At 36.5% G+C, this 14,074-nt stretch overlaps 1 protein-coding gene across 1 annotated transcript; it reads left to right on the forward strand.

The window, feature by feature from the left end:
- Positions 1 to 6,970: 6,970 nt before the first annotated feature.
- galr1a (galanin receptor 1a) lies at positions 6,971 to 14,074 on the forward strand. Its single transcript, XM_077720389.1, has 3 exons — positions 6,971 to 7,848; positions 7,939 to 8,004; positions 11,586 to 14,074. The coding sequence occupies exons 1-3, from the start codon at positions 7,189 to 7,191 to the stop codon at positions 11,904 to 11,906; spliced, it is 1,047 nt and encodes a 348-aa protein (XP_077576515.1). The 5' UTR covers positions 6,971 to 7,188; the 3' UTR covers positions 11,907 to 14,074.

Below are 14,074 nucleotides of genomic sequence, written 5' to 3' on the forward strand. Positions count from 1 at the left end.
TGCGTCGAGGGGTGGGGCGGAATGCGGCTCGGATAAGAATTGACGGCTAGAACACGTCGGTGCAGGTTTAGGCTGGAATCATGCGTAAATAAAAAGGGTTGGATATTCACTCCGCCTAAAGATATCACCCTTCCATGCATTCACGCGAAATATGCTATGTGTACCGAAATAACAAGAAAACATGACCTGAAAAGTAAAGATAGTAGAATGGACTCCTTGAAAATGTGTGCGTTTATCTCAAATCACATGATGGTACTTAACTACCTGAAAAAGCCGAATCAAAGTGCTGTTGTGTGGAGTTTAAGATAAACTGATGGATTCAGTTATGGCAAAAGTAACACGAAAGCTTGTTGTGCATTGATTGCTTCATGCCTCCCCAAACACGCCACTTCCTACATGTTTCAGAAACAAAGCCGCGCCCCACTCTCTCCTTGCAAGTGATCACCTGAAAAACAGGTGAACTGAAACCAGATTTGAGCGCCGCCTTCAGTATTCACCTTCACATTCCAAGCCACAGCTGGAGTGATCCATGCAGTTGTGGTTACATTACTCGTGTAAATTTTCAGATATCTGCACTTGTCTTTTTCTGATTGAGTGACGCACACAAATATATAAAATATATATATGTATATGTGTATGTATGTATGTATGTATGTATGTATGTATGTATGTATGTATGTTTGTATATATGTATATATGTATATATGTATATATATATATATATATATATATATATATATATATATATATATATATATATATATATATATATATATATATATATATATATATATATATATATATATATATATATATATATATATATATATATATATATATATATATATATATATATATATATATATATATATACATACATACATACATACATACATACATACATACATACATACATACATACATACATACATACATACATACATACATACATACATACATACATACATACATACATACATACATACATACATACATACATACATACATACATACATACATACATACATACATACATACATACATACATACATACATACATACATACATACATACATACATACATACATACATACATACATACATACATACATACATACATACATACATACATACATACATACATACATACATACATACATACATACATACATACATACATACATACATACATACATACATACATACATACATACATACATACATACATACATACATACATACATACATACATACATAATATGTGTTACTTAAAAATAGTAATATTGCTATTATTATTTAATAATATTACCCAAAAATAAGTATTCCTGACACGTTTTCCAATCACCTTCTTAAATCTCGTGTTTTTTATGACATCTTGATGGTTATAAGTGAAATGTCTCTGTACTGGGTTACATTTCCTTTCAGAGTTCCTAAAAGTGTATGTGAGTACAGAATAGAATAGGTATGAGAATAAAAGGATGCCAACAGGATCTGACAATTTTCTCAAAAGCTCAAGCCTTTGCAGAGAAAATGACTCGATTGTCACTCATAAAACGATATCTCATTATCTTGGCTGGACAGATTTCAACAGAGATACATGAACTCGTTGCCTTGGAAATAACCAGACCTCAGTCGTGGTAATGGACTCTAAAACGTCATGGATTACCCATTTCCGTAATTGGGTGGAAAGAGTACTTGTTTGTTATTAACAGTGTCAATCTTTGTTGAGGGAAATTGTACTTACAGATTAGCAAGATGGATGCTATCTCAAATTTCTGTTATTATATTATTGGACAGATGGTCAGATTAAAACCGTATGTGTTCATTTTAAAATCTCCCATGTTTAAATGTATATGTATGGAATCTTTACCGACTAGTTATTAATTGGAAATAAATCCACGTTCTTCCCTTACCTGCATAAAAATTGGTGCAATTAGCCTGATTGCATGTCTTCATGTATATGAAAAGACAGATGTATTTAATGTTTTCTATATTACCACCGATTGAATTAAATAGTTAGACATTAATAGGTCTAAAATACTCGAGTTTGTAGAACATAACAAGCCTAATATACATGAATTTAGTAGAGAAACCTAAGTATGCACTAAGTTCTTAGAATTACTTTACTCATTTAGCAATTATACATGTGGTTCTCCCATTGCAACAATCGTCCCGAACGATAATTTTCCTTAAGATTGTGAAAAAAGATTTTATTCAATATAAGATTGGATACATTTTGTCGCAAGTCAGTGAATTAAATGGAAATTGTCATTGTACATACATACATATACATATTTTATATATTGTACTTTGTGAAAATGGCCTATGCTGTATGTACTTGTGCTGTATGTACTTGTCCCTAAAGCATGTTGACTTTGTGGGATTGATATAATTGTGCGAACATCAGTGATTATTCCAAAAAACGAAACGATGAACGTGACACACACTAACTTTAATTTAGAAACATATTTTTCTTTTGTTGCTTTGGTAAAAAGCCCCAAATTAACCTTTTTTATACAAGGAACAAATGAGATGACCTTTTACCAATAATTAGTATGCACAAAAGGGAATGCATTTAACTAAAACATACTAAACAAAATGCTTGAAATGTACTGCAACGGTTTTCAGGGTTATTCAAATTGCACAGGTCACCTCAGGACGCTTAACAAGCACTTACCTTATCTGCACACATTTTGTTAATGACCTGTGAAGCCTTTGGATGTTGAACATGTTTTTGTTTCTTTTATTTTCAGTTTAATCACAGGGGAAACAGATAAGGATGATTACATCGAAGGCTGAGCAAAACCACAGCCGCTTTCAAGCAAATGTGGCAATGACATTATATGTTGGAAATGATTAGGTTAAAGAATAGTGAGATGTGTGACCGGGATAGCAGTGTAAATAGAAAGATGGATCCATGTGTGATACTTCATAAAGATGTAGAGGACTTTGTCTATAGACTACTTTATTTTGTATTGAAAATGAGAAATGTCATATATCCGCCAATTAGGGAGCACTTTAAGTTTGTCAAGTAATCAGGAATGTTATCAAGCTTCTGGACAGCTTGATGGTGAGTTGATCATTTAACTCAGGTGTGGTGGAGGAGGGAGATATGGAAAATAAACTGGAAGAAGTCACCCCTGATCTAGAGTCTGAATTTATAGTGTTTTTCAGAATGTAAAGTGCACTTAAAATCCTTAGTTTTTCCCCAAAATTGACAATTAATGTATATGCTATAACACATAAAATCCAGTGTGCCATAATTATGCAATATAGTTCATTAATGGTGCAAAATCTGATTGTGCATTGTAGTCCAAAAATGCAATAATGTTTTGAACATATGGCAGCAATTGTTCCTAAGCTTTCATCACAAAGCCTCCATTTATAGCTAATGAACCTAAACACATTCTTGTAGGAGCTAGTCGCTCACTCTGGGGAAACTATATTGTAAACACACCTACAGTATTGGGTGGCCCGGTGGAAAAGTGGTTATTGAGTTCGCCTCACAGTTTTGTGGCTGAGGGTTTGACACCAGGTCGGTCCTCCCTAGTGATGAGGAGTTGTGATAACTGTTTTGTGATAACTATTAATGATTGAATTTCCCCTTATTTAGCAATAAAAAAAACTTACAAATGCAAAGCAGCACATATTTATTCACGTAGGGCGCACCGAATAGTCTAAAATTTTCTCCAAAGTGGACGAGGTTCCCAATCAATATTCACTAAATTTAAGATTCTATTACTGTATGACGCGGTCAGCTTGACTGTCTAGGAACATACATTATTATTTGCATATTGAAAAGGCAGACAGGAATATCATGCTTAAAGCATGACAATATTAGCAGTCAATGATGATGTTTTCATCTGCTAGCAGTGACCGAGACCTTGGGTAAAAAAAAGATTGGTTTTACAAAAATCGCACTTTAAAAAATCCTGTACTAAAGTTGTTTTAAAGCGTACACAATTTGAAAAGATCAAAACATTTATAAAATACGGGGAAAACGTATAAGTTGACAGGTATGAGTATGTAGGAGAAAGTGATGTGGAACCAGTAGGATAAGAATCAGTATATCCAAATCCGGGACCATCGCCCAAAAACTGAAAATGATTGTCTGTATTTTTGTGTCAAGTATAACATCTTTTTCCAAGATGAGGTTTCTTGGAATTACTTTCTCAAGTGGTGGAAGAATTGAGTGTGAGATTAATAGACTCTCTACTGACCTGTCCTGGTAAAAATCTACCTGCCAATTTTCACACCCTCATCAGTGTTAAAAGATGCCACAGCTTGGCTGTATCCACCAAGCCTCTTAGCTGATCTCGGAAACCCTTAAGATTTTGCATTGAGACGAAGCCGCTTAAAACTGCCAAGCATATCCATAATGAAAACCGACAGCTCAAAGCCACTCTAAAAATATCAATGAAGCTTCTGAGTGGAGTGGCAATCAATGCACTACCAGTTGTCCAATCTACACATTTATTGTAACAAAAAAAAAGTAATTATGAATCATAAAATAATCAGACTTAGTGTTTTACATGCTACTTTCTAGTTTACAACAGAAGATTTAATTAAAAGGTGAATTTCTCTGGCATCATAACAACTGGTTGAACATCTAAAATTTTAATGTATTAATTATGTTTTACTACATGGATTTCTGTTGTACAAAATGTACTAACCAACAAGCCTGGCTCCTGCAAAATAGGCCCGATCTTGGAAACATAGCAACAAGGAGCTGCACAACAGTCAGAGAAAAATATTGAATACAATTGTTGCTTGTAGCACACAAAGGACCTATTCCGTTTTTTCATTTCTCTACATGACAGGGTCTAGTGAAAATCTACTGTTTACAGAGGATGAAAATCGAAAAAAATAAAACCGCATCTCTGTCAATGACAACCATTGGCAATGCTATAGTTTAAACATTAAGCAACCATGATAAGTCATCACTCCACAGAAAGCTTTTGGACATAATTTGTGTCGCCCAACCATGAACAGGAGGTATTGGTGAATTATTGAGATACATTTTAAAGTGACTTGATTTGGTGTATAAGGCAATCTTTCACACCATCACCCTATTTAATCAATCTAGTGTCATTCATATTTTGGAGATTTGGTAGAAAAAAACCCATGCAGGCATGGGGAAAAATTGAAAACTCCACCGAGGTTGCCACAATTAGTTCATTCATTCATTCCTTATCTTAGCCAGTAGGGTTACTAACCATCTCTTGAAACACTAATCGTCCCGTATTCAGAAAGAAAAAAATAATTTTCAATGATAATAACATGACATCATGGATGACCCAAAAATAATGCAGCATAGAATTTATTTTAAGTATTTTTTGTATACTGGTTTACTTTAAAGTTGATGTTTATACTTTTCCTAACTGCACAAATTAATTTTTTTGCTTTGTATATTTACTGCCACACGTTCTAGTAACAAGTCTGCATGATCAATCACATGGTGCCTTAATAGCTCCATAAAACTTATACAATTTCACATAGAGCCCTGCTTTTAACAGTAATAGAAAGTGAGGCCTTCAAACTTGCTCATGTTTTTTATTTGGCATCAATAGTTACCAGAAAAACGGATGTATTAGATATTAATTTGATGGTAGATTAGGTCTTTATCCATGCATGTGTGTTCACTATACACTGGAGGGCACTGATGCTCTTGGGATTGATCGATTCAATTAATATTTTTGTGTATTTTTTGGCCTCCTGTAGTTATATATCATAGGTCAAAGTGTACTAATAACAGGTAACATAGAATTACGATATAACTGTAATAATTAACTATTGATATTTATTGTGCTGAGAAAAATAAAAATAAATATTCAAAAAATATAATTAAATTGACAAAAAAGCACTAAGAAAGCATCAGGGCCACAAGGGTTCAATTATAAATTTGTAAATTAACCAAGGTGGATATTTTTTCTTGTACTTTGCATTAAAATTCAGTACTGATCATAAATTTTACACATAATGTTAGTCCGATACTCACCCAAATGTGTGTGCCCTGCGATTGGCTGGCCACTGATTCATGGTGTCCCACACCTGGTGCACATAGTTAGCTGGGATACGCTCAGGCACCCCCAGCGATCATTGTGAGGATGAACGGCCAGAAAATGAATAAATATAAAGTGATGGTTATTAGGCAGTTCTATTGATGAAGTGTCCCTAATTTTTTTTTTCCAGCAAATTGGCCAAATTAGTTTCGGGGGTGCTGGATCCTATCCTATCCAACAATGGGTAGTACGCAGGGTACACCCTGAAATGGTTGCTAGCCATTTGCAGTGCCCACAATTAGTTACAATATTTTAAAAAGTTATCAATTTTTTTTTAAAAACAGGATCGGGGCGGGCCGGTGGGTGAGTGGTTGGCACTTGGCATCACAGTGGGGGTCGTGGGCTCAAATCCAAGTCAGTCCATCTGTGTGGAGTCTTCATAGTCTCCCTGCAAATCCAAGTCAGTCCACATGTGTGGAGTCTGCATAGTCTCCCTGGGCCTACATGGGTTTTCTCTGGGCACTCTCACATTCCAAAAACCTGCATGGTGGGCTGATTGGACCCTCAAAATTGCCCCGATGAATAAGTGTGAGCGTGAATGGTTGTTTATCTCCTTGAGCCCTGCGATTGGCTGGCCACCAATTCAGGGTGTGCCTTGCCTTGCAATCCGAATTCAGATGGGATGGTCTCCAGCACCCCCTGCGACCCTTTTGAGGATAAAGCAGTTAAGAAAATGAGATGAGACATTTGAATGGATGAATAAATAAATGACTCAACACGCACAATTCCATGTTAAATACTATATAGCCTAGAAAATGACATTGTCATGAATTAAGCACTCGGATAGTTATTTCATATTCCCGAATACATGACAATTATGCTAATTTATGACGTGTACGGTCTGGACAGCCCATGATATAACGTGGGGTGGGAAAAGTGCATGAACAGAAAAGAAAAACCTCCGAGTGGTTACGCGCGTCTGTGCGCCGACGCATCAGGTGTGGATTTGGAGACTCACAAATCGATGGCTAATTAATGCACCAAAGATATTTGGAAGGTTAAAATATCATCCCCACTTGTGAATTATATTTGAGGGTGCCCTCCTGACGTGACGCACTGTACCGGACAGCATCTTTTCCAGCAAAGATACAAAAGAAGGACAACACAAGGAAGATTAAAAGTCAACATGAATCTTACGGAATCGCTGTGGTTTCTGGAAGACTCGTGGAAGCTCAACCAAACAGATGAAGAGGAACTTCTCTTCGGAATCGGAATGGATAATTTCATCACATTAGTGGTGTTTTCTCTCATTTTCGTCATTGGTGTGCTTGGTAACTCTATAGTGATCACGGTAATGGCCCGAAGCAAACCAGGGAAACCACGCAGTACCACGAATATCTTCATCCTTAACCTGAGCATCGCGGATCTGTCCTACCTTCTCTTCTGCGTCCCATTCCAGTCTACTGTCTACATATTGCCTACCTGGGTCCTGGGAGCATTCATTTGTAAATTCATCCACTATTTCTTCACAGTGTCCATGTTGGTCAGTATTTTCACTCTCTCGGCCATGTCAGTGGACAGATATGTGGCCATTGTGCACGCCAGAAAATCTTCCACTATAAGGGTTGCCAAACATGCCATCATTGGTGTGGTGGTCATTTGGATTCTTTCTTTGGCTATGGCAGCGCCTATCATGTATTGCCAGAATATCTTTCATGGGGGAGGAAATCTAACATTTTGCTGGGAAGTGTGGGCTGACCAAAACCAGAAAAAAGTCTATGTGGTTTGCACTTTTGTTTTTGGGTACATTTTGCCTCTTCTGCTCATTACCTTTTGCTATTCAAAGGTAAGTAAAAATTCACATTGACCATTGACTTGTGGGTGTTTGTTTTAATCATATATTTTACTTATGTTACCTGTACATTATTGTTTGCAGGTTTTAAAACACTTGCACAAAAAGCTGAGAAATATGTCCAAAAAGTCTGAGGCATCAAAGAAAAAGGTATGTATTATATGACTTCTGAATTGAGATGGGGTGATCAGTATTTCCCCAACACTTAGGTAACAGGTGTCAAAGTGGCGGCCCGGGGGCCAAATCTGGCCCGCTGCATCATTTTGTGTGGCCCGGGAAAGTAAATCATGAGTGCCGACTTTCTGTTTTAGGATCAAATTAAAATGAAGAGTATAGATGTATATTAAACTTCCTGATTTTCCTCCTTTTAAATCAATAATTGTAAATTTTTAATCCATTTTCTGTGTTTTTGGTTCAAAAATCTAAAAATATATATTAAAAAAACTTCAAATAAACATTGTTTTAGATCGATGAAAAAAAGTAATATTCAGGACTTTTAATCCAGTTCTTTTTTTCCATTTATACAAAAAAATCTAAATATTATATCTAAAATGGTTCGGCCCAGGTGAAATCGAGTTGACGTTAAAGCGTCCCGCGAACCAACCCAAGTCTGACACCCTTGACTTAGGTAATAAAATACAAGGCACAACAAGTTTGTACACTGCAATTAATGATGATATTTGATGCTTGGCCTGATAAGAAGAAATGAAATGATCAGTATTTCAGTATTGGCCACTATTATTTGTGGTGTAACTCAAGTTCTATTTGTGATCAAATTCTTTTAGGAAGTAGTACAACATCTCTTTTCACAGTGGTGAGCAAGTCCGCCTCACAATTCAGATCGCGGGGTGCTGGAGCCTATCCCAGCTGACTGAATTGGTGGCCAGCCAATCACAGGGCATGAGGAGACAGACGACTTTTCACGCTCCGATATTACATCACATAAGCATGAATTTAGGTCACTGATAATTTATTATTTTGTCTAACTTTGCTGCGATTAGTTGTAGTTAGATAGGCTCCAGCAACTCTCGTAACCCCTTATGAGGGTAAGCGGTACAGAAAATGATGAATGAATGAACTTTGATGGAATCCTGTTGGCTGTATTCTTAATTTAAACATTAATAATGACAAAAATGTAGTATTTGTGCACATGTATTTTGCAATTATCTCACTGAATTATCTTTTCCTTTCTACACAAAAGGCATATTCCCCTCCAGTATACTCCAGAAATCAGTCAAAATTTGTGAAGTAATTTTTCTCTCAGGTGTGGTATAATGAGATACTCATTTAAATGCATCATTATTTCACAGGTGTGCTTCTGACTGAATATTTTAGAGTTGATTTTCATTTTGTCTTGCTCAAAGATAAGATTTTGACAGGTGGCAGTCTATGTGTCTAGTTTGCAGATACATGGGGCCTTGGGTTAAAAATCAGTCTTTGGCCAGTTTTTCCAAAAATGTTTTGCTGTATTAGAGAGGCCCTTTCCATTGGTACTTTGGTTTGGTCCAACAAAGCATGTGTTGTAGTATAATTGTGGCCTCCTAATTGCAACTAAACGTATCAATGGCTGTTTGTGAACTCGTTAAATGCAAATGACAACCAATAAAGAATGTACACCTTCTCTTGCAAATGCCCCAAAACATATACGACCACAGTGAAGATAATTGTAAGACCCTCTGTGAGCATGGTCATTTTTTTGTTTTGGCTAATGAAAAATTCCAGGTAAAACAAAAGTATTCTGTTTATATAGTTGCTAGGTGATACTGCATCATTGATATTGTATTATGAAAATAATTATATAGCCTCCAAAAAGTGTGACCAATGAGATAAAAGGAAATGAAATATTTAAGAGCACGTTTAACCTAGAGACAGTGAAAGGTGAGAAGGGATGAGATGTGAAATGAATATAAATCTGACTGTGATTTTTAAATTTGTTCGGAATAACTCTCCATGTTTTATGGTAAGGCTGGAAACATTTTACGAGGCTATCCAGACAAAGACCTGTTAAAAAACTTTCGAACAGAGAGGGAACGTCTCCATGGCTATGTTTGTATCAAACCTGGAAAATAATTCAAAGTCAATATTGACTGACTGTCTCTTAACAGTCTAAAAAAAGGTTGTTGGGTATGCCTCGTAAACTACATTCTGTAATCAAACTGAGTATGTTTCTAAACAATAGTAAACTCTATACTTCCAACTTGCTTGAGACAGTCTTGGTTAGGGTATTTTACTCTTCAGCATGACTGTTACCAATGGGCACAAAAGTCCATAAAGCATGCTTGGGAAAAACATGGGGAAAGATATATTAATGTCCTGAACTTGACGGCAGGAAAAAGGTGCTTAGACGTTTGGTCGCTGGTCTTCTGGTCGCCAGGCTTTTGGTCGCGGCTGTTTGGTCCCTGTTGGTTGCCGGTCTTTTGATCGCCGTTAGGGTTAGGGTTATGGTTGTCAAATGTACTTAGATATTAAACCCTAACTCTAACACTAACCCTAACACTAACCCTAACACTAACCCTAACACTAACCCTAACACTAACCCTAACACTAACCCTAACACTAACCCTAACTCTAACACTAACCCTAACGTTAACCCTAACACTAACCCTAACACTAACCCTAACACTAACACTAACCCTAACACTAACCCTAACACTAACCCTAACACTAACCCTAACACTAACACTAACCCTAACCTTAACCTTAATCCTATCCTTAACCCTCACCCTAATCCTAACGGCGACCAAAAGACCGGCGACAAAAAGACCGGCAACTAAAAGACCGCCGACCAAAAGACCGGCGACAAAAAGACCGGCAACTAAAAGACCGGCAACTAAAAGACCAGCGACCAAACGTCCGGTCACGCATGGCGTGAACTTGAAACGAGGTTCCGATTCAACACGTCCTTCTTTCTTTGTAGTATTATGTTCTACAAACATGCATCAAAACCATATAAGAATAAGGGCGGACATTCTTTTTATTTTATTTCTTAGTCATTTGCTTCCCAGTGTTTAAAAATTGTGTCTGTGATTTTGCACCAAAGATGGACTTTAAAATGATGTATGTATCTGATCTGGCAGATATGAACAAATACTCTTGGGCAAAAATGAAGTGTCACATTATTTCAAGCTTTTTAATGCCACATTGGCAACTAATTAGTCTGGAAGTAGTGTAGTGGCTACTTCTGATAAAACCGGGCAAAATTATCCTCTATTTGATTACTCGTACTTCTGTGTGAGAAAAAGTATTGCATAAAATTGCATTTAGCTTTCTTTGGACTGCCATTAAAAATATGCTTTCAGTTTCCAACCTTTGAATTACATATGTGCATTTTCAACATTCTTTACACATTTTTTTGATAAATGGTAATTGGTTGCCAACTACAAGACAGTACATCCAACTTTTTGTCTTTTACACATTTGACATTCACTTTGAATATTACTCAGCCTGAGATGACGGTTATGAATTTGAATTTACATTTCTTGCTGACTTTTTCATTCCAATTACAGATTTGAAAAGTCTTTAAAATTCATGAGCCTCAATTGGATAGTAATGGATTGAATTAGTATTGTTAAAAGTAAGCAAAATGTGCTTCTTGTAAGAACTTACACAATTTTAATGACTGAAAAATCCTAAACTGTCCATTTATAAAGCTAAATTTCCTCACTTCACTGTTGGTGTGCACAATACATTAACACAATTGTGTTCTTTTTTCCTCATGTGGTGTTTCTCAGACTGCTCAGACTGTGCTGGTTGTAGTGGTGGTGTTTTGCCTGTCATGGCTCCCTCATCACGTGGTTCACCTCTGGGCAGAGTTTGGGACCTTCCCTTTGAACCAGGCTTCATTTGTACTGCGAATTGCCGCTCATTGCCTGGCCTACAGCAACTCATCTGTCAACCCAGTCATCTATGCTTTCCTGTCAGAAAACTTCAGGAAAGCTTATAAGCAAGTATTTAAATGCAAGATTGGCACAGAAGATGTGCTGTTTAATGAGATCAAGGAACTTCGCAGCAAGCCAGACACACCACCATCAACCAACTGCACCAACGTTTGACTTTTGAGATGCTCTATGCTAACTCTCAAACTAGAAAGGAATTTTAACACAGTGACAACCCTGAATTTTGGATATTTCATAGATGCTTTTCCACTAAAAAGCTGTAAGTGTGCTTTCAAATGTACTTCTTTTTCATTTTGTGAATACTTACCAAATCAAAAGCCTTTGTTGTCATCATACACAGCTGCATATATCACTAAATTGGTGAGAAGGGGAGTTCCCTTACCAGGAATTGAACCCGGGCGAAGTGGTGAGAGCACCGAATCCTAGCCACTAGACCACCAGGGATGGTATGTAATCTAACGAATCAAAAATATGTTCGTTTAGCTTATAAGAAGCTTCTTAATGACCAATCCAGGGTGTACTCTGCCTTTCACCTGAAGTCGGCTGTGGTAGGGTCCGTCGACCCCCGCAACCTTTGCAAAGATGCGTGGTACGGAAGAAGAATGAACTTTTAACGTATAATGTTTGTTTGTCTGGCCACCGAGTGCTTAGCATGTTGCCCTTGCAGGTGACAATGTGGAGATTGCATGTTCGTTCCGGACTTGTGTGGGTTTTCTCTGCATACTCTGGTGTCCCCCCCACATCACATAAACATGCAAAGTAGGCTGGCTGAACAAAAAAACTGCATGGACATCACATTTTTGGTTTTTAAAGACTACAATGTTAAATTCTGAACTAAACGGTCCTGGCGTCGACTTATGATGTGATCATCATTTTTCTCAGAAACTACATCATGTAAAAAGATAAATCGTTGTTTTTATACACTCATCAGGTCCCAATTAGCCTAAATATCAAACAGAAAATAAAAATGAATGCCTCGCAAGAGTTATATTTTTTCCCCTTTCAACGTGTATTCTTTGGTTAGTCCATTTTTTTTGTGTGCATATAGTCAGAAAAAGTCAGTTATTTCTGCAGCACTCCTACAACACTCCCTAGAAAATTGCAATGGCTATTTTTAGAAAAGGCCCATGGGCAAATTGTTTGGTACTTGAGGGGGACCATATGCCTTTAGGCCTAAAAGTAGCCCCTGCACTAAATTGTACAGTGGTGTGAAAGCAATTGTAAATAGTTTTGTATGTACTGTACTGTATACATTGGGACTGAAGACCAATGTATACAAAAGTGCCACTGGTACTTCAGATATTTTACAATCGTGAGGGCTTGTATTTAGGCGATGGTAGGACAAAACATTTTAATCACCAATGCTCTGCAACTACTGTCTATTGTAATTCTTTGGTATTTGGCTCATTTTTGTGGTACACCAGATGTTTCATCTGAATTGTTTTAATCTCATGTCTCTATGTTTTACTTTTTATTTATTGAAATGTCGAGTATTCTGAACAAAACAATTTTTATACACGCTGATGGAGAATGCAGACTCTAACAGTGTCTGGAATGTAATAGATTGCTTACCTCTGTGTTCTAGTCTATTTCCTGATAAAGATTTTAATGCAGGGTTTGAGCTATTTGGATGATGCCAATACTTAGTGTAAAGCATTTGATTTGTAAATTTGGGGTGGAAAACAAGGTATAAAATTCAAGACTCCCCATTTTTCCCGCAAACTTATTCGGAAAAGGTATTATTACTGTATAAAATCTGTGTGAATTAATAGGGTGTATTTGTAAGTATCAAGATCCTTTCAAGGTAATTTGAATGGTGGCTTTGATTGTTTATCAATTACGGTTGTTATCTTGTGTGTAGTTCGTTCGAAAAAATGCGAGGCAAATGTCACTTTTTTTGTGATTGTGCTGCTATTCTGTAAATATTCTTAGATGTAAATAGAGAAAATATACACCCACAAAAGCATGTTGTTGATTTTAGAACATAGTTTAAATGTCCTCTTAGAGATAGGAATGTCCTGATGTTGCCGTTTTATTTCTGATTGGGTTAGAACAGATTTATATATTTTGCCGATACCGATGCCTATATTTGTAGATCAGCAAAAAACATCCAAAAATAGGTCAAAATTCATATTGTTCATATTTTAGGGTAAATGTGAATGCAGTTTGTATCATGTTCTTCATTGTTAGATTCATAATTAATTTCTGGAACAAATGTTTTCTGTGCTCAATGTCCTGTATGTGGTTCCAAATATGATGTTATTGTTAGAATATTAGTTGTATCATCTCTTAAGACTATATGTAATAAACGTTGGGCCAATCCA

This window comes from Stigmatopora nigra, chromosome 7 (genome assembly GCF_051989575.1).
Source record: "Stigmatopora nigra isolate UIUO_SnigA chromosome 7, RoL_Snig_1.1, whole genome shotgun sequence".
NCBI lineage: Eukaryota > Metazoa > Chordata > Actinopteri > Syngnathiformes > Syngnathidae > Stigmatopora > Stigmatopora nigra.

Excerpts from the sequence above, each read along its gene's own strand:
- galr1a (XM_077720389.1), top strand. The coding sequence starts at position 7,189 with ATGAATCTTACGGAATCGCTGTGGTTTCTGGAAGACTCGTGGAAGCTC. Across the intron at positions 7,849-7,938 it reads TTACCTTTTGCTATTCAAAG|GTTTTAAAACACTTGCACAA; the intron begins GTAAGTAAAAAT and ends TATTGTTTGCAG. Across the intron at positions 8,005-11,585 it reads CTGAGGCATCAAAGAAAAAG|ACTGCTCAGACTGTGCTGGT; the intron begins GTATGTATTATA and ends GGTGTTTCTCAG.